General features: G+C 40.1%; 1 protein-coding gene across 11 annotated transcripts; it reads left to right on the forward strand.

Annotated features, from left to right (window-relative positions):
- The first annotated feature begins 675 nt into the window (after window positions 1-675).
- On the forward strand, window positions 676-20,560 carry LUC7L3 (LUC7 like 3 pre-mRNA splicing factor). Of its 11 annotated transcripts, none has more exons than XR_015703208.1 (13): window positions 676-904; window positions 7,755-7,821; window positions 8,835-8,874; window positions 9,107-9,251; window positions 10,555-10,629; window positions 10,717-10,821; window positions 11,935-12,096; window positions 12,587-12,870; window positions 13,423-13,583; window positions 18,621-18,761; window positions 18,867-18,972; window positions 19,387-19,465; window positions 20,306-20,560. XR_015703208.1 is itself a non-coding variant. In XM_009474142.2 (13 exons), exons 1-12 carry the CDS (start codon window positions 806-808, stop codon window positions 19,409-19,411), a joined length of 1,410 nt encoding a protein of 469 aa, XP_009472417.1. In that variant the 5' UTR covers window positions 676-805; the 3' UTR covers window positions 19,412-19,452; window positions 20,306-20,560. The 11 variants fall into 11 exon arrangements, 6 of the variants coding, with proteins under 6 accessions (XP_009472417.1, XP_087606855.1, XP_087606854.1 ...); XM_009474142.2 differs by having other exon boundaries at window positions 19,387-19,452; XR_015703209.1 differs by having other exon boundaries at window positions 18,844-18,972; window positions 19,387-20,560.
- The last annotated feature ends 674 nt before the right edge of the window (window positions 20,561-21,234 follow it).

Genomic DNA, 21,234 nt, shown 5'->3' on the forward strand with positions numbered 1-21,234 from the left:
AAACCTGCCCTGGCGCAGCTTGAGGCCGTTCCCTCTCGTCCCATCGCTTGTTCCTGGGGAGAAGAGACCGACCCCCCCCGGCTCCAGCCTCCTTTCAGGCAGTTGCAGAGAGCGATGAGGGCTCCCCTCAGCCTCCTCTTCTCCAGGCTGAGCCCCCCCAGCTCCCCCAGCCGCTCCTCCCCAGCCTTGGGCTCCAGCCCCTGCCCCAGCCTCGCTGCCCTGCTCTGGCCACGCTCCAGCCCCTCCATGGCCGCCTTGGGGTGAGGGGCCCAGCGCTGAGCACAGCATTCGAGGGGCGGCCTCACCAGTGCCCAGCACAGGGGCACCATCACCTCCCTGCTCCTGCTGGCCACACTGTTCCTGATCCAAGCCAGGATGTCATTGGCCCTCTTGGCCACCTGGGCACACTGCTGGCTCACGTTCAGGGGGCTGTCGACCAGCACCCCCAGGTCCTTTTCCACCGGGCAGCTCCCCAGCCCCTCCTCCCCAAGCCTGTAGCCTTGCATGGGCCTGCATCCCCAGGCCGGGCCGCGGGAAGGGGACGAGCCCCGTTCCCGCTTTTCCCCGCCGCCATCTGGAACGGGGAGCCATCCCGGGGGCCGCGAGGCCGCGGCGGGCCGGGCCCGCGCTCCGCCAGGCCCCAGAGGCGGTTAGGCGGCGCGCGGTGCATTGTGGGCAGGGCGAGGAGCCGCGCCGCCATTTTGTCTCTGTCACTCCCGGCGGCGGCGCGGTCGGTCGGGGAGGAGAGGCGGCGGCGGAGCCGGCGGCGGTGTTTGACGAGGGGGGATTCGGCCAGGAGGACACGATGATATCGGCCGCCCAGCTCCTAGATGAGCTTATGGGCCGGGACAGAAACCTGGCCCCGGATGAGAAGCGCAGCAACGTGCGGTGGGACCATGAGAGCGTGAGTGAAGCGGAGCCGCCTCTCCCCTCTCTCCCTCCCTCCTTCCCATCCCCCTCGCAGGGCCGGGGTTTTGTCGTGGCGACACGGACCGCGGGTGCGGGCCCGCAGCTTCTCCCGGCCCGGGGACAGCAACGGGGGAGGGGATGAGGTGCCGGCCATGGCGGGGTTGCCCGGGCTTTGGCGGGGGTGCGGGTCGGGCCCTCCGTGCGCAGCTCCTGCATGGCGGCCGCGGGGCGGGCTAGGCCCGGGCCGTTGCGCGGGAACCTCGCTGAGCCTTCAGACGAGGAGGAGGAACCGAGTGGCCGGGAGGGAGGAGGATCCCGCCATAGCAGGCCTGCGGGAGAGGGCTTGCGCTCTTGTTCGGGCTGCTGGGAGGAGAGAGGCCTTGTGTTTGGGTTTCGGCGCAAGGGGGAGAGGCGGTGTGCGCCGTGGCGTGTTCTCCGCGGGGGAGCAGGGGGGTCTGGGAGGCCGCGATCTCCCGTGGGGAAAAAGAAAAATCATGTGTTGGGGGAGGCGGGGATTGTGGAATTCTGCTTTTTTGAGTAGAAGGCTGCTGGCTTGCACGAAGGGAGATGAGACAGATGTTAGTAGTTTGGAAGACAAGTGTCTCTGGATCTCTTCCTGAGTCTGGTGTTGGGGAAGGAAACTTAACTATCTGGAGGCTGTAGCACAAGGAAGAACCATAAGACTTTTGAAACTGAGGATTTTGCTAAGAAAAGCTTGATTCCTTCTGTACTTACTCAAAGGAGTTCCACAGTTCCTGGGGGATGCTAACCTAAACAGTACTATTGTTTAGTAGTACTTATGTATTTTTTGTTAATGTGGTGATTCATTAGTTTTCTGCAATAAATAGCTCAAACAAGACTTCTATTTATTATTATTATTATTATTATTATTTTATTTTGGAGTGGGGTCTCTCCCCACGTATGGTCGAGCTTTAATGAATGATGACTTTTAGTGACACCCATAGTTGTATTGTAAGTTATTTCACAAAAAATCAATGGTAGTTAAAAAGTTCCTATAGCTGCTTCTGGGAGAGAGGAATACTCTGCTGAAATACTCTCCCCCCCTCCTTCACGATATATTTTTTTGAGTTACAGTATCCGTTAAAAGGAAGTGTCATGGTTGTGGTAGTTTGTTTATTACCTGTGTGATGGGGATTTCTGTTGTTTAATCTGCAAAAAGCATTTAGCTCCTCCCCCCCCCATAGCGTTTTCTTGGGATGTTGTTAAATGGGGAGGAGGAAGAAGTGCTTGCTTTGGGCTGTTCTAAATTGCATCTTAATCACAGAGGTGGGAATTTCAAGTTTTCAAATGAGAGTTATGTCATTTTAAAGATGGCTAATACATGTTTTAATTTGTCTCAGAATGCATTAGATAAGGACAAATATCTGTCTGGCCTTAGATTTTGCAAATGCAAGCAAACCCCCACCCACCCCGCCCTGCTTGAAAAATACTGCTATATAGGTAAGCTGTGCACGTCAGGAGGAAATTGTGAGTTCAGGAAGTTTTCATTACTTTCTTAATGTCTTTCTAGACTTCTCTTATTAACCCAATATCATTATTCAGTTAGGTGTTCAGTTACATATTTTCTTTTGATTCTGAACTCAAAGTGAGAGCTTTGGAAATACGGAGTAAATGGCTTGGGCCATGTTGGTCCAGGTAGAATAGGTAAGGGGGATTGGTTTGATTTATTTCTTAAGGTGAGAAATATTTTTTTCTTGTTTGTTTCCCCCCCCCCCCTCTTTAATGAAGTTCAGATTACTTTCTTCATCTTCAAATGAGGAAATTTTTCAATTTTAGGCTGAAGAGATAGCCATAGGAACTATAACCATAGGAATCTGTCTGTAAGCTGTTGTTCAGTTTTGTCGTTTCAGAAACGGGAACTTGTCTCTTCTTCCCAGTCCTCCTTTGACAATTTAGAAAGTGGAGAGCTGTCCTGTGTCTGAGGCCAGTGAGAGATTTACAGGCTTAGGGTTGAGCCTTCAGTCTTGCAGGAACTGCTGCTGTTTGCTCTGCTCCTGCTTTTATTTATGAAGTTTATAGGACCATAATTAAATGCAACCTCTCTGAAAGGAATGTTTTCAGGGATTCCTATAGTCAACTGGCGAGTTCATAAAAAAAAATTTACTGCTGTTAAAACGTGTTTCAGTTTGACTTCCTGCATCACCTAAAGATTAAATTTGCAATGCTGATGTGTTTTAAAAGACAGGAAATGCAGATAGGGTTCAGATAGTAACATTAATTCATCTGCCTAGCTGCTGTTTTGCTTTTCAGATGAAATACATATGCTAATGTCATTTGTTGTAAAATTAGACATATATCAACTGATAGCCTTTTCAATGTAAGCATGTTGTACTCGTACCAAAGTTTTGGATTTTGTGTCACATTTCATCAGTTTTTAGATATGGAAGGCTATCAAAACAAGCTCATTTCTGTTTTCTTTATCATTTGTAAATTGCATCTAGGTGGATATGAAAAACTGCATGGAAGATGCAATGAAATACAGGATAGGAGTAGGGTTTTTTTGAAGGTGTGGAAGCAGAGTGTGCGATAACTGAGCATTTATTTGCAGTTCTAATGAAACATGTTGATCATGTATTGTAAAGCCTTTTGTAGAGCTTAAGTTCTTACTTCAGAACTTTGACATGATTAAAGCCTTTAATCTTAAAAAATTGAAACCCCAGTTGCTGTATGTTGCATGTGTATTGCAGCGTGGGGATGGGCAGGGGGTTGAACTAGATGATCTTTAAAGGTCCCTTGCAACCCAAACCATTCTGTGATCAATTCTGGTTTTGGCATAAAGGCTTTCTGTTTTGTATGGAGGAGGAAATTACTAGTATCATATATTTTAGTCTTTCTGCTTACTGACATATCCGTAGACAAAGTGTATTTCTGGAACAGTAACTTTATTGATTCACGTATTCTTGCTTTAATATGCCACCTATACAAAACCAAGTTCATGTGCAAACAGCAGTTACGTAAAAGTTCTGAGGCTGTTCTGTAGCACAAGGAAGCCCAGCATTGACTGCCCATGCTTGGTGTAAGGCTTTGAGATTGTGATGGTTCCTTCGAGGTAAATTCAGCGCTTTCTGGAAGTGGGGAGGGGCAGACAGCTGTTGTGGACAAATGACTGTGAGCAATTATCTCTGATAGGAATGCAGTTTCTCAAAATGTAGGTTCTGTATTTAAAATATGATTAGATGGTATTAGCTATTTATGATGTGTTACACTTTTATTTTTTTAATGCCAAAGACATAAATTGGTTTGCATCTAGATAGAATCTCAGAACTTAATCCTCCAGGAGGTGAGGTGGGGAGGACTTAAGTGTTAACTCGTTTTAGAAGAATATTAGTAACAGAAGGTTATCTCTAAGAGTGGGGTTTGGGAGAAGGGCTTTGTTTTGTTTTGGGTGAGTAGGCATTGTTCATAAAATGTCTGATGCATGTGAACTTTAATGGTTTCAAAGAACTCATCTATGTGAAGGAATTTTCTCGTTCATGTGTAAGCCATAACCTGCTGGATTTTATTCTCAGCATTTTTAATAGGAATTGTTTGCCTAAAGGAATTTACTTATGTAATTGTTTATTACAGTTATACTGATACTTCTCCATCAGTAATAATTTTTGCAGAAGAGGAACATGTTAATATAGAAGTATTAATGATATAGAGCTGTCAATAGTTTCTTTATATAGGAAAGCTTTGAATTGGTTCACAAACTCTGGAAGAGCCAGCCATTCTCGCTGTCAGCTTAGTCAGCTTTGAGGTAAACTCAAATACTACTTTCCCACCTCCAAGAGATTTCCAGGATTAATGAATTTGAGATGAAGAAGTGGAGAGTTCCAAGTGTCTGTCTGTATTTGTTCTAGTGTCTTATCGAAACGTGAGACCAACGGCTTTGAGACACAAGCTATGGCTAATCCTGCTGCAATAGTTTGACAGTAACATTCCTCTCTGTTCTGCCTTCTTGGTAGCAGAGTCATCAGAATAATTTGGCAAAAAGGAATAAGTGCTTGTTACCTGCATAGGTAAATATCCGTACTAAATTGCCTGTTGCTCTGTTTCTGCAAATACGGAATGTATTTCCATATTACTTCTGATTTGTGCTAAGTGCAGCACTCTGATAAGCCCTGGATGAGTAATGCCATTTGAAGCATATCACCTCTGTTTCAGTCCTTTAATGGCTCTGTGATGCTTCAGCCCTTTCTTGGTCCTTTCTATTCTTGCTCATCATTGATTACTTAAGACCGACATCAGTGCAGCTGACTGGCATCTACAGCTTGTCAAGGCAGACGTACCACACGGTGAAACTAAGCCCGAATGATACCTTTCAAGATAGCGGCAAGATTCTCTCAAGTAACGTTTTTCTGTTGAAGCAAAATCAGTTGAAGAGCATAATAGGTATGAGAGAGGGAGAAAATTGCTGCAGACACACCAGTCTGAACCACTCTAAGTATTTCTCTGCAGGCTGCCTCTTAGGAGAGCGTGCCAAGGAATGCAGTAGGTACCATAGCATCCCGAGCTAGTTAGGAGAAAATTACTTCAACTTTTCAATGTGTGTGGTTGTAGTTGTTGGGTTTTCTTAATATGTAAATAATTAATACAATGTGTGACACATGTTTAAGCTGCATATTTTAGTATTGGTCACTACAGGTTCTGGCTGTAACCATCAGCTCATAAGAGGAGGCTTCTCCTAGCAATGCTGCTTCATAAAAGAATTTTAATTTTTTCTGGTGGGTTTGTGTGGTGTTTTGTTGTTGGTTCCTTCCCCGCCCCGCTCCCCCCATCATATTTCTGCCTCTAATACCTTGTCCGTTGCTCCTTTTGCTGCTCCTTATTTCAAAACTGTTACAGGCCAGTTTGCATAATTTTTGAGCTTATAGAAGATGTTCTACCACTCTTTACAGCATAATACGGTCAAACTGTTATTATTGTTCTTAGGACTTTCTTAGGAAATTGTTCTTAGGACTTTCTTAGGAAATTGTTCTTAGGACTTTCTTAGGAAATTGTCTAATCCATCCCTGAAATTTTTTGGGGGCAATGCCTTTTCACTGACCCTAATACTTGAATGTGAGGAGGAGAAAGAATGTAGAGAAAAATGATATTTCTCTTGCTTAGTACAGGAATTCAGAAATTGCTTCCTTGAAACAACTTGATATTAAAACAAGGGATATTGCAGCTTTTGGAGAAGAGAGCAGATTCTGAAACCAGATTTTGTCCAGTAGCTTTCTCCTTGCTTCCTGAGAAGAAAAAAAATTGTAATTTTGTGTGGTGTTTTCTTAACTATTCTTGGTAAATTGCTTCAGATAGGTGCCACAGTGTCGTAACCTGGATCACAGGAGAAGTATTCAAGTGATAGAGTAAAAAGTTTGTTTTGTTTTGTTTTTTGTGTGTGTGTCCATGGCTTGTCAGTAGAAAGCGTGATCGTTTTTCTGTGTAATCTGTAAAGCAGTCAGTCCAGTTTTAACTTCCATAGCCTGATTTGCAGCCTGGCAGTTAGCATGGAAAAATAAATCAGACTGATCTAATTTGATCAACTGGTGTCACAGACATTTCAGTGTGGGGTAGGTTTTGGGTCTCTCTCATCACCCGTTTGTTGAAATACTTCAACACGCATCTTGGGAAATAACGTTGCGAAGCTTTGTCCACAGTATACCTGAGAGTGTTAGAACTAGGTTGCAATATGCAGTAGCAATTATTAGGTTTGCCAAATATTAGAAATTAGTGTAACATAAAAGAGATGTTAGAAGAATGTCCAGGCTAGTTTTGGATTGACAATTAATGGCAGTCGTATCTAGGAGAGGGGTCTGTTGAAGAATTAATTCTTTAAGATTGCTTATGAAGTTAGGGGTGAAAGTATTTCTGATTTTGTCTTTTTGGCTGTTCTGATGGATAGACAGGAGATATTTCTGTATATGAACTTCAAGAACTGACCAATTTGGCTAGCTAAAGCCCATGCTCATGGGTGAGGTTGAATAATCTTTTTAACAAAAGCTGGTTTTATCCTATCATATGTTAAGTATTTACTGGCTAGGCTACCAGGTTGTTCTTTTTCTAACTTCCTGATGGTATTTTTCTGTTATCCAAAAGAACCTGACCTGCTAATGTAAAAATAGGCTATGCAGAAACAAAACAAACCCTTTTCAGCTGGCAGGAAACCAGGTTAAAATGAATGTCTTCTGTGTCTGCTTTAAGAGGTATACAATGCCTCTTTGCATATCATTCTTAGAGTATGGATTTTTAAAGGCATTGGAATGGGGAAGCTTTTGGATAGGTATCGTGTGTGTTCTTAAGTCTTTTAATGGCCATCGGAATCCTTGGGGCAGGACCTTATGTTTGAATGCTGATGGCTCCTGTTCTCCCAGCCAGTAGCGCTGAAGAAACGGAGGCTGAACGCAGAATTGTTACGGGCGAGCTAAGAGGCGCTTGCTTTCATGCTTCTGTGGCAGACATTCTTACCCCTTGTAGGTTCTCAGAGTTAAGGAATTTCACAGTAACTTTTTTAATAGTCCAATCTGATTTAATTCCTTTGGAAATATCAAATACTGTATTGTATTTACAAATAGATGACACTTCCCTGTAATCTTAAATATTTAGCAGTAAAATTAAGAAATACCATTATTGCAATGGAAAGTAAGAATTTTGGTGTTTTGTCATGAAGATGCGCCTTGTAGCACTTACTGCTATGAAGTAACACAAAGATAGAGGGTGTACCTGTGTAAAATTTTCAGAAAGCTTGTGGTGTACAAAGGGGATTTTTACACTGTATTTTAGAAAATAGAAGCGATTACCTAATATTGCTAATTTATGAGGAAAAAACTGATGCCTGTTTCTTTCTTCTCCTCTGTCAGGTTTGTAAATACTACCTTTGTGGCTTTTGCCCAGCTGAATTATTTACAAATACCCGTTCTGATTTAGGTAAGTCTGTAAGTCTTGTAACTTTTATTCACTTACATGTAATTACAATCGGACTTTCCTTTGCAAACCACATTTTTGCTGTTTAATGCTCTGTCAAAACACTTTGAAAATAGGCTTTTTTATTTTTAAAGGATTGCTGGTGATACAGTATGTTAAGAGCGATATTTATTCCTGATCCCACGTCCTCCAAGTGAAAAACTTCCACCTCCCCCCCCCTTTTCCAGTTTAAGCTAAGTTATTGGGTGTGGGGTGGTTTTCTTCTCCTGAAGCGCTGGCTTCTAGTTTGGTTTATTCTACCTGGGCAGGGTTTTCACTTATTTTTGTGTGAGTATACGTTTTTGAGCTTCTTCATGTTAGAGACTCTTTAATAGTTATTACTGAAGGCCATCTCCAAATTACTATTAGCTTTCAAGCGATAGTATGCAGAAAACAGGTAGTTTGGAGATGGTAACTAGGAAAAACAGTCGTCTTGTCGTAGTGTTTATTTCCAGGTCTATTGAAGAGTTTGATAGGCTCAGGAGGGTGGGGAATTTTAATATGAACCTTCATGAACTCAGGCCACATACCTCCCAATTTTACTCTGAAGAATAATGCTTTAAGTCGCCAGTTCTTTCTTACAAAGAACACTGTCTGGAGCTTAGAAAGTGCTTGGTTAAATTACCCTTCATGTGTAATTTTTTTTTTTTTTTTTTTTTGAGGCCCCAGGTGTTTCGGGTATTGTTTTGTTTGTGTAGTTTTACCGATGTAGAACTTGATCTGGAAATTCTATTTTATATGAAGACTTTATATGTCATTCCGAATTTCCTTTGGTTTTATAACTACTAAACCATATTGGCATTCTTTTTCTTTAATGTTTCTTTCAAACTCCAAGTAAAGGAAGCAGAAAGGCAGGCATTAAAGTCCCTGGGAAGTGTTTATAACTTTGTTCTATCATGGTGCACAAACAAATGCTGATGGAGTGTGAATACAGCATTCAAGAATGCAAGCTTAAATTTTTTGTGTGGTCTTTTTAGGTCCTTGTGAAAAAATTCATGATGAAAATCTGCGTAAACAGTAAGTATGTTGGCTGAGACGTTAATGCAAATAGTGTTTCTAGTATGCTTGAAATTTCCTAAAAGCAACCCAACCATGAGAAACTAATTGTTTTTTCATTTATATAAACATTTCTTTAAATGCATAATAATCTCTTACCTTGAGCAAGAATTTATAACATTGCAGGGTTTATTATTAATTTTTAATATATTGTGGAGTGATGTGAGCTTTCATTTTTAAAATGTTTTACCAGGTATGAGAAGAGCTCTCGTTTTATGAAAGTGGGCTATGAAAGAGACTTCTTACGCTATTTACAAAGCTTACTTGCAGAGGTGGAACGCAGGATTCGAAGAGGCCATGCTCGTTTGGCACTGTCACAGAATCAACAGTCTTCTGGGGTGAGTCTGGAAGAATCATTGAGGCCATTTTTCCTCTAGATAGCGTCTTCATGTTCTCTTTACCATGTCCACTTATATTTACCTTCAGGTAAAATATATTGTTTTCCAGAAGATCCCTATTAGATAAATCTCTTCGTCTGTTAGCCAGCAGATTGCATCTAGCCCTAGTGGACAAGCCAGGTGGTTCCACAGTCAGCAGGAGTCCGTCTCTGTTTCCTCAGAATCAGTATCTGTTCTCCGCCCTGGAACATTAATCCTGCCAAGTGTTGTCTTTACCCTGTTAACCTCAGTTTACCTTCTCTCCCTTAGTTGCATATTCTTCCTTCCCTCCACTAAGAAGCTGTATCACGGTGGTATTACTGAAGTAGGCAAGTACTGGGTCTTTCAGCAGCTGATGGAGCTGAATGCCCCTGTCAGCTGCCACTCTTAGGCAGTAGCATCTTTCTGCTCCAACACTGCCATTGGCAGGCAATGGTGGAATCACGGAAGTTTGAGAAAGAAATACTTCTGTGCAAGTCTTCTCAACTCCAAGCTGCATACTAGACAGCTCTTAATGAAAAACTTAAACTCACTGGGAGAAAAATTTTACATGTTTACTCCACTTGTTTTTTCTTGTCCCCTGATTGATTTGGAGCAGTGACTGTGGCCTGTGCTCCGAGAGTTTCCTGACTGCTAGGTAGCCTTGCTCCTTTTTGCTGCCGCAATTAATTATTCTGTGCAAAGTCCAGTTGCTTCAGAAGGAGCTGTGGACAGTATCTTTAGTCAAGAGAGCCTACTGGCTGTGGAGTAGAGCAAAGGTTGTGGGGGAAGCAGGTGTAAGTCTATTCCGGCAGCCTACAGAGAGGGCACTACTAGCGAGTACATTTTGGATTAAATGAGATTCTTTTTGCATTTGTGTTCAGAAGTTAAATTTCAGAGCCCATGGAAATTCTAAGTCATACTTGAGTGTCTGCAAAGATATCTAATAGCTGCGTGGCAGTTTCAGAGTTTAAATTTAGAAATTTGAATTCAGATGTCTTACCTTTTATGGGCCAGGGCCTCGAATGTTTTTGTTGATTTAGGAAGAATTAGTGTGACTGGAACTTGCTTCGCTCAGCAAGAGTGGAGTAAGCTGTGTTAAGGAGTGTTTTATGTTATACTAAACTATTATTAGTAGGACTTCATGGGAGAAGAGGCAGGAGGAGGTTATTCCTGAAGCGTCTCTGGAATATGAGAAGATGTACATTTGTGTGTTTTAAAGTTATTTTAAGTAAAACAAAGAAAAAAAAAAAACCCAAAAACCTCCACTTGTACCGTTTGACAGGGAGCGGGACCTACCGGTAAAAATGAAGAGAAGATTCAGGTGTTAACTGACAAAATTGATGTACTTCTACAACAGGTGAGGTTTTTTTACCCCCTGTAAGAGAGATCTCTTGCTTTTGTTACTTGATTAAAAATTAAAGTTGAACTTTTATATTGGCTTTAGATTGAAGAACTAGGTTCAGAAGGGAAGGTGGAAGAGGCACAAGGAATGATGAAACTTGTTGAACAGTTAAAGGAAGAGAGAGAATTGCTGAGGTCTACAACTTCGGTAAGTAACGTGTTTGTAGTTCTCTCAGACTTATTTCAAAATTCGGTGCAACAGTACGTTCTTAATAACCTTGTCCTTGCACTGAAGGCATGCAAGTTCTGTGCAGAATTTATTAAACAATAACGTGACATTTAAATGTGTTAATCCAGCGTCTTGATTTAGCATGCTACCTTGACAGTGGGTTTCACGCACACAAATTATGAAGTTATTTACACAGCAGTCCAGGAGGTGAGCTTGCATCTTATTGTAGTTCAGGTCTCAGGTGAACTTTGCCATGTAGCCTCCACGATGTTATTTCACTGAATTACCAATCTGGCTGTGTTACAGAAAGCCCTTGTGTTAGGGCGGTGACTAGAGACAGGCATCTGTCTGACTTCAAGAGCTACAGAAGCCAAAGGTAATGTGTTAAGTAGCAAGTTCCTGTCGACAAAAAGGAGCTGATGTTTAAACATTATATTTCTGTGTTTAATAATATGCTCAAATTGTGATTCCTGTTTTATTTTTAAAAAGTTATTAAATGTTGTGGGCCATAGCGTTTGTGTCCATACTATATGATTCATCAGCGTTGCACAGCAATGATCACTTGGCTTTCTGTTGAAATTCCAGTGTATTTCTTGTATGTCTGTTGAAATGGTGAATTAAGTTCACCACCATCCTTTTAAACAGAAGCCCAGCGTTCCTGTTGTATTTCTTCACGGAATATTCTAGCCTTTTCATTCCTTGAGACATATTCCGTGGTTGTTCTGCAGCTCCAGATGTTTCAGTTGATGCCAAAGAAATCATCTTAAGGAGAAAACTGATTCTTATTTTCCTTAATCCCGAGATTGCAAGGAAGCTGCAGATATGGCTATATACATATTAATCCTTTGCGGTGAGGAATAAAGTCTGTTTTTGTGTGTTTTCTAATTGACTCTTTCCTTGTGGCTTATGCAGAATGGGCGTATGTAGCCTGTTTTTGCCCTGTTCATCCTAGTAGGTGCAGTGCTCGGAAGACAAAGCGTGCAGTTATGATTTTCAGCTTTCACTCGTGCCTAGGATTTGACAACAGTATCAATAAAGTTCTAAACCTCTTCACTGGCTTCTGGCTAAAACTTTTCTATTTTTATTTTGCAGACAATTGAGAGCTTTGCAGCCCAAGAAAAGCAAATGGAAGTTTGTGAAGTTTGTGGAGCCTTTTTAATTGTAGGAGATGCACAGTCCAGGGTAGATGACCACTTGATGGGAAAGCAGCACATGGGTTATGCCAAAATAAAAGCTACTGTAGAAGATTTAAAAGTAAGCATCTCTTCAGTTACTGAACATAAAAAATTGCTTGGAGGCTTCCTGTGGTAAACAAAGGGCTGTCCAGTGGACTTTCTCAAGTGGGTGAAATACTCCAAAGGTGGTATATAAAAATGAAATGGAATCCCACTGCACATTTAGCGTTGCGCTTGCACTGACATTTTTTGTCATGTGTGATTGCACTAGGTATAAGCGAAGATGTAAATTCAGGTGGGAATTTTTTGTGGCCTTTCTAAAGAACTGTAGTGTGGCCTCTGTTCTTGTGAGAATGAGAAGCAAAAAAGTTCTGCAAGACAAAGGATTTCTGTTTCAGGGATTTTATAAAGTGCTTCCGTGTAGACCATCCTTTGTTTGGAAAAAAAAAAAACAAACCTGAAATACTTTAAAAACTTAAGCTTCTACATCCTCAGAATGTATAAACTAAGTTATATTGAATGATTTGTCTTTGATTAATCTTCATTTCTTTCCGTGAACTTTTTTTAAGGAAAAGTTACGAAAAAGAACAGAAGAACCTGACCGTGATGACAGGTTAAAAAAAGAGAAACAAGAACGAGAAGAGAGAGAGAAAGAGAGGGAACGGGAAAGAGAAGAGCGGGAAAGGAAGAGACGACGTGAAGAAGAAGAAAAGGAAAAAGAGAGGGCTCGTGACAGAGAGAGACGTAAAAGGAGTCGTTCACGGAGTAGACATTCAAGCAGAACATCTGACAGAAGATGCAGCCGTTCACGAGACCACAAAAGATCAAGAAGCAGAGAAAGAAGGCGAAGCAGGTACGTGAGTGTGTTGTGCGTGTGTGCGTGTAAGTATTTTCATGCAACTTTCCAAAATGTACAAATCTTGTGGGGACTTGGTCTGTCAGCCTGGGTCACATCACCGATTTGTTTGCTTCACTGTTATTATTTTGTAAGTGACGACATACTTTACTGGTTCTAAGGATAAGCAAGTTTTGCTGCATGCTCACTGACTTCTCTCCATTTGTAGAAGTAGATGACACCATTGTGGCGGAAGTTGTCTTACGAGGAAGCTTTGAGTAGACAAATGCTCCCAAAAAACAGGGTCTTGTTTATTCCTTAATTTAGTTCGTAGTAGTGGATAATTTTAAGCTGTGTGGTTGAATGTTTGAGTAAATGAAGAAGGCAGTATGAAGCCAGGTCTTATGTACTGAGAAGTATTTATATACGGTATGCTAAGGCTTGTTTTAAATACTTGCTTTCTGCAAATAATAAATGTATTAGAAAGTGCTACTGTTTTACTGTTTTATCCTCTGACTTAGAAAATAGCAGCTGACATTTACATTTGTGAAATTTTCTCTGAATGTTAAGGAGTCGTGACCGAAGAAGAAGCAGAAGTCACGATAGATCAGAAAGAAAACATAGGTCTCGCAGTAGGGACAGGAGACGATCAAAAAGCCGGGATCGGAAATCCTACAAGCACAGAAGCAAAAGCAGAGAGAGAGAACAAGACAGGAAGTCAAAAGAAAAAGGTATGTTTGTGTGAAGACTGAGTTCCTATCAAGTTCTGAAACTAATCTTTCCCTAAAGTCTGAAAAGCTCTTAGTCTTTCAGTGACTGAAACTTGTTCTTAGCATCAAATCAGATCTGGTTTTATAAGCTGTATATGTTGCTGTTAACCGATTTGAAGCATGCTGTTCATTCCAGTTATTGTTAATGCACATGCGTGCATACGTACACCCCAGTGTCCACCTCTTGTCTGTTACAGTAGTTATTAAAAGCTTACCACTTTGTCCGCAAATTAAGCGTGTGAGGATTTTGATGTATTTTAAGACCTGTTTACTGTTTACCTTTAGAAAAACATAAGCCTGTAATCAGATTTTCATAAGAGTGAATATCTTCTATTCCTACTGTTAGCAGATATTTCTGTAATTACCCTTTGCTGGTACATGTTTTGTGGGAGATTGGTAGCTGGTTTTTCACCTGTACCACCTGTTACTTCTCTACACTATCATGTTTCCTTTATTTTCCTTTAACAGTGCTTTTAAGTTTGTTTGTTTGTTGTTTTTTTTTTCCCTCTAGTCTGCAAATGCAGTCCAAGATAAATCTTGCAGAATTTCTGTAATGCTCTAAATTACAATTTCATGCCCTCTCCCCAGTCTCCTGCTCTTCCCCCCCATTCTTCCCCCTTGTTGTGTGATTTGGTTTGGGGTTTTTTTTTCTTTGGTTGGTTTTGGGTTTTTTGTTTTTTAATGAAGTGAGATTTGCTTTGTCAGTATTCAGGTGAGTCTCAAAGGAATGCTGTCTTAGTTCTTGGAACGCTTTTATAGCAGTACATGCAATGTACAACAGCATTGATGGTGACTCGCTGCTCCATCAAAAGCTTTACCTTTAAGTAGGATTAAAAAGAGCTATAGAGAACACTACAGATTCACATTCTGTGAAAAGATACTAATTCACTGTTATTGCTAAATTTCCCCCTTTAAAAGTCTTTGGGAACTTCTGGAGGAATGTAATACTAACTTCTGGCTTAAACTAGTGCTCTGTTGGGGTGCTGACTAATGTCCGGTCCGAAACAGCCGCCCCACTTCATTGTCAGAGCTGACCGTCAGTAACAGATTAAACAGTTCTGTTGTGTTTCTAAGGTACTTTTGAGGTTCTCTGGAATGAAAGGTGCTATGTGCATGTTTCTGGATTGCATAGGCCTGTTTGCCCTACCCGTACTTTTCCATATTTATCCAGCGGATTAGTTCCCAAAATGTTGGTAATGCTTCATCTATTTTTCTTGCCTGACTTCCTTGGACCATTTTAATTTTTCTGGTTTTTACTACGGTGCATTGATTCTTCTCTCATTTTGCTTTGCCCTCTATAAGCAAGTGGTTTTTAGCTGCTTGCTCATTGGCAGTGTTTAAACTCAGATTCAGTTTTGTAGCCTGTATCTGTCCGTTTTGTTACTTTATTCCTACCTGATATTGTGCCTTTTTTGCCTACTTCATGAACAGATTTCTGGTACTTAGTCAAGAATGTCCTATTCGGTATTCTGTGTGTATCTATGCATATAAATAACCGTGTTCTTATTTATTCAAATTTGGTCTGATTTTGAGCTTAATGGCTGTTCAGTTCTTTCCTTAATCCTTCCATAAATAGAGGAGCTAGTGAACTTTCTTCAGCATCTCAATATTTTTAGTTTTAACTTGACTGATTTCCTTGCTGGACATTTTATTTGCTGCTTGCTACTTTCTTCCTCCAGAAATGGGAACAGTGAGGTGATGCTCTGAGCTGTGATGAAAATTCCACCTGGGAAAATCAATTACTTTTTTGACTATGTAATCATAACACTTGTAGAAACAGAAATAGGCCTCGGAGCAGGACTGTAATGCTGAAGAAGCTTGTGTTCCCTTTGTTGGGAAAATCTTTAATAAAAAAAAAAAAAAGAGGTGAAAAAAGTTTAAAAAAATAGTATTTAACAAGCAAGCACTGAATTTCTGTTATGAAGCTGTAAACACCATCTTCACGTTTGCAACGTGGCATTGCAGGTAGTTAAGTAGATAGCTTTAGAGGTTCCTATATCTGAAGGCTGGCTACCTGCTCTACTATTTGCACAAAAAGAAGTAATGTAGAAGTTAAGACTTATTACATTTACTGCTCCATTGGGAATATTGGCTTCAGAATCTAATTGTCTCTATATCCACCACTGATCTGCAGTTATAAAAGTAAGCAGCAAAGGCCTCATTGTAACTGCTCATGGTAGCGCCTTTCATCTTGAAATCTCAAACGGCTTTACAAACATGAATCTTAACAGGAAAAAAAGCAAGGCACAGTTGCCCAAGACTTGCCTGCTGTTACACATTAAATTAGTGCCATGCTTTGAAAATTCGGGAGTCCTGGCTTCTTGCTCACTAAAATACTGTGGAATACAGCGACCTTTAAGATTGTAAGAAAAAAGCATATGTAAAAATGGAGACGCTTAATTTCTGACTCAAGTTTCAGGAACAGGGATACATTTGCTAAAGGAAGGAGCCTGCCAGCCATAAGCACCAGCTGAGCATTAGCTTAATATAAACCAGCAGAACACAACTACTGTTCAAGTAAACTAACTTCAGAGTAGGTGGAATAAATAGTTTAATAAATAGTTTGGGTTTTGTTTTTTTAAGAAAAGGAAAACATCTGTTCTGCAAGTACCTTCATTTTATGAGGGGTTTATACTGGAACATGCCTCCAGAGCACTTTAACTTGGCTCTTTAGCTTCCTTAATCTGGATTTATGTACTTACGTATAAATAATTGTTTGTGATTGTGTTTTCATGTTAGTGACTAAACCTCAGCAAATAGTGTCAGAACACCCAAACCCTCAGTAATAGTGGGTATTGTATTTGACTGATGTTTTTGTATTCTCTGAACAGTAAAACCATTCACATTATCTTGGTAAGAATTCTCACAAAACACATCTCAGTTGCCCACGTGGCCTCAGTCAGAAAAATGTGCATGTGTTGAATCAGGAAGCAAAGTCAATATTACGTGATTGTACCTAATAGATCACAGCTGAAACAATATACACAGTTTCAACAGCCAACTAATTGTATGTGCTTTTAAAGAAAGAAATCTTACCATTTGAAAATACAGTGGAGGAACTTAACTGCTTGCAGATACTCCAGGAATTGAAAGAAGTTCAGGTGTTGGACTATTTGTTGAATACACTTTCTCAGTTCTGCTTGGCAAACTGGAGGTTTGCTATGGTAAAACTCTGTTATTATTAAAGTTGTTAGAAGAGTTTCATCTTTCATACCACAGTTTAATAGTAGTTTTTTAACCTTTAAACAAAATTATCCTTCCTGACCAAATTCAAGAAACAAACAAGACAGAACAAAACCCTGCACACTGCACATCCATAGGGCTATTAAGATCTACCATATCTACATAGGACAGAAGATAAGATTATTGGACTGACTACTAGTCCTCTGCGGGGAAACAAGACTACTATTCCTCAGTGGATCTACGTGTGCATCGGAGATACCTATAAGACACAAAAAGAAGACTTTTTAACAAGGTTAGTTAGAGTGCAATCTACCTGCGGAGTTGCAAAACCGAGGGCAGACAGATACCAAATTATTAGTTCTTCAGTTAGTTTTTTGACACCGCTGCGTGCTTTCTCCAAGCACCGTGCACTGGATGTGCTGCTTCAGATGAAACCTCAGTAGTAGTGTTCATTAGGCAGTTGCCCTCATTTCTGTGTGGGGGCTTTACCCCTCCCTTTGGTGGTCTGTTTTAAAACAAAGAAGTTGGGGTGTTGCTTCTCTTTTAAAGCTTAATTTCTACTTTGTCTTCTGGAATGTAACTGTGTTATGCCAGTCTAGGTGATAACGTTATTTAAAATAGCTTTTTCAGAGTGTTCGATCTGTGTGCTCCTATGTCGGGGAGATTATATATATATATATTTAAATTATTTATTTTAATTGCCCGGATAGCAGGGAATAATCAGAAAAAAGAGCGTGAATGTTGTTCTGTATGATGACATCCGAGAGGTTGGTTTTTCAGATTTTTTTTTTTCTCTCCAAAGTGTCTTTACTGATCAAAGGTTGAATATTATGGTGTGAAATAATACAGAAAGAATTGATATTTTTATTAAATTTGCAAACACTGAATTTACGGATGAGGCACGCAGCTCTAATACTGAATGTTGTTCTTCCCATGGAAATATTTTTACTTCTGGCTTCCTTCCTTCCTTGAAGATTATTGAGGAAAAGATGAGTTTTTCAGCAGTGTAGCAAACTCTTCAGTCAGCTTTCCAATTCGTGATGGAATTGTGGAGTCCTTCCCATCTTGCTGTTCCTTTACCTTTTGGAAAACAGTGCTTTTTATATCTCTTCCAAACTGTCTCCCCAAGCCTGTTTAATGAGTGGATTATAAATGACTGCTGTTTTTATAAAACTGAGAATTAATAACGCTGACAAGTGGGCAGCTTCTGTGACATACTGTACCGTAAAGCTAATTTTGATTGTCACTGTGATCCCCACCTTCAAAGCTAGCAGCGCTTAATGGTGTTTGTTTCCCCGAGTACTTGATTGTTTGGGGTTGCTAGGTTTTTTTAATTGGCAAGTATTGATTTATTTGATAATGCCCTGTCCCATCACTCTTTTCTGATTCTCTTTTCAAGAACGATATTTAATGAGAATTGTAAACCAAAGAAGGCCGTACACAGCATAAATTAAAACTTGGGGACAAAAGAGTCCCACGATAAGTAAGGAAGCCGTGCATCATAATTACACACTTGCCTAACTTCTTGACTGCCTCTTCACCCCCAATTTGTGTAGTTCAACAGACAGCTGAGTAGCTGCCTCTGTTAGGAGGTCTGTCCTTTCTCCTCTTTTCCCCACCCTGTACTGTCCCCTTTGACCTTTTTTGTACCCTCTCCATTCCAGCATGGTAGTCTGAAGCCTATTTCTATAACTTGAAGTATCGCTGTTGTTGCTATAGAAAGTAATTGTCCCATTTTGTATGCGATATCTATCTGACATGTGCAATGTTTGTTTTTACTTTGAAATCCATGGTCAATGTCTTCTTTCATGGCAGAAAAGAGGGGATCTGATGATAAAAAAAGTAGTATGAAGTCCAGTAGTCGAGAAAAACAGAGTGAAGACACAAATACAGACTCGAAGGAGAGTGATACTAAGAATGAGGTCAATGGGACCAGTGAAGACATTAAATCTGAAGGTGACACTCAGTCCAATTAAAACTGATCTGATATGACCTCAGATCAGGCAGAGGTAAGTGCATTATTTCAAACTTTGATTAGGGCTTTTTGTTACTGTTTAACAGTGCAGCGTAAGTATGCACAGATGAAGATGGAACTAAGCCAAGTAAGAAGACATACTAAAGCACCTTCTGAAGGAAAAGACAGTGTAGTCCTGCAAAACATTTTGAGGTACATTGTTTTGTCTCAGCTATTTTGTAGCAGACTCGTGCCCCCATTAGTGTGCCTCTTTGGGACATATTTGTAATATAGCCACCATAGAAAAATTAATTATCCTTTTTTATTTTTAGGGATTTTGTTATCGTTTTTTAAAAAAAGTTGAACTGTTTTTGTATTTAAGTCCATATTGTGTTGGTACATCAGCAGAAACTTTTGCTTTAATACTTAATATTTGAGGCACATGTTGGACTACTTTGTTTTCATATAAACTGCTAGTATTTCTTTGTCAAGGATGTTTCTAGTTTTTTTGCTTTATTGCCTTGCATTCTAATGCAGTTTGTTCTGTAACTCGAGAGCCAGTAGCATTGGATTGATGGAAGTGTAGGGTTTATGAATTATTGCAGCTGACTACCATACCTCACACAGCGTTGGTGTTGTGAGCGGCCCATGAAAAGCCAAATTAAAAATCAAGGATTCAGTCAAACTAAGCAGGTACTCATGCCAGGTACTCCTTTCTCTACCCACATCCATGTTTGAATGCTGTTGCCTGTAATCTTTAAGCTTACTGTTGTGTTTTTGATTTTCAAGATAGTGAAAAGGACTTTTTGTGTATTGTGTGAATACTGTAAATCTGATGTTAACAGAATGGAATTTTCTTTCAACTGTATGTAGGGATGCAGTGCTGCCCAGAATTAGATATCTTTAAAGAGTTTAAAATGCAATAAACACTACATAATTATCGCCTTGTTACTTTCAATGCAATTCAAGTCTTTAAGAGGTATGTGTTTAATATTTCCTACTGTGTAGGAGAATTTGCAGTCAGCCATAGTACAGAGCAGTGGAATGGCTGATAACAGACTTCTAAGGCAAATGTAAATACAAAGACAGATGCCACCAAATGATTGCAATGTTCATGGCAAGAATGTATGCTGAAAAACTGTTTGTTGGAAGTGAAACAGCTAAACCATAGGAAATACAACTACTGTATTAAAAGGAAAACTTTCTTTTCCCCACTGTTGACATAGCTTTCTTACTCTTACAGAAGGTCTTTAGTTGTATTCCTGAAATAAGGAACTAACAATGGAGAGTACAGCTGATAAATGAGCTTCTTGCAACATAAATTGTTACTGTAGTTTCATTATTTATGCTAGGAACTCTTAAACACTTAATGTTGATTATTAAACCATTAATGCTACGTTATTGCTTCTAAAGCCAGTCATGTCCACTGTTGACATTTTTGTAGAGTTAAGATGACAGCTAACAACTGGGCCAATATATAGGAATGATAAACTAAATGCTCTTAATGCTGGCTAATTGCCTGTTTTCCCAAAATTTTGCATTATAGGACTACTACATGAAGAGTCTGCGAAGACAGCGGAAGACAGCTTAAACTGAAGATCTGCTTTAAAATGAGGTGAAAGAAAGCTGTAGTGGCGTAGAAAAATATAAAGTTGAGTTAGAAATTTTTTTTTATAAAATTTAATTCAGGACTGGTCTTTCCTCCCAGAGTTCAGAAAGATGTGTTGATAATAGCACACATGCTACTGAGAATATAAGTCCTGTATCCTTTTTTTTCTTTAAGACTTTTTAAGATAAGAAACCAACATAACCTGAACACATGGCTTGCTCAGTGTTTAATTGCAAGTTTTCATTCTTGGACTTTAAAACACAGGAATAAATGTTTAGTATTTGTGTGAATCGAACTAAAATGAATCCCATTTTTACAACTAAGCTATTCCTAGCTTCTTGATATACGAGAAATGGAAATAAAGTATCTTTGAATTTCTGTTACAAATTTGATTGTCTCTGTCATTGAACGTTTAATATTAAGTAAGCTTCTTTCCTAATAAATCTACTCATGTCTTCAAGCTTAGTCCATTAATTTGGATGCTTAGTTATTCTGTGGTGTTTGTGGGTTTGGTTTTTTTGGTGCCATCAGTTAGTATTTCATTTCAAGCTTACTTTCTCAGCAGTTAGAGGGCTGTTGGATTCTGTCCCCCCTCAACAGTGCGGCTTATGCTGCAGCTGGTTAAGAAATTACAGAAATCTCGCAATAAAAACGTAGGCCTTAAGCCTTTATAAAGCAGTTTGGCTTTTACAGCGTTATCCTAAAAATGCCACTGCTGAGGTTGGCCACCAGACTGCCTTTATGTTTGCATTGTAGTATCAGTCTGGAGTATTAATTAACAACTGTATGCAGTTGGAAAGCATGCACAGTCTGCGTGTTAAAACAGATACAAGGGAAAAGAGACATCCCTTACGCTTTCTTGTGAA

The sequence above is a fragment of the Nipponia nippon genome, unplaced genomic scaffold, assembly GCF_047370975.1.
Source record: "Nipponia nippon isolate SJK-2023a ecotype South Korea unplaced genomic scaffold, ASM4737097v1 scaffold_14, whole genome shotgun sequence".
Taxonomy (NCBI): domain Eukaryota; kingdom Metazoa; phylum Chordata; class Aves; order Pelecaniformes; family Threskiornithidae; genus Nipponia; species Nipponia nippon.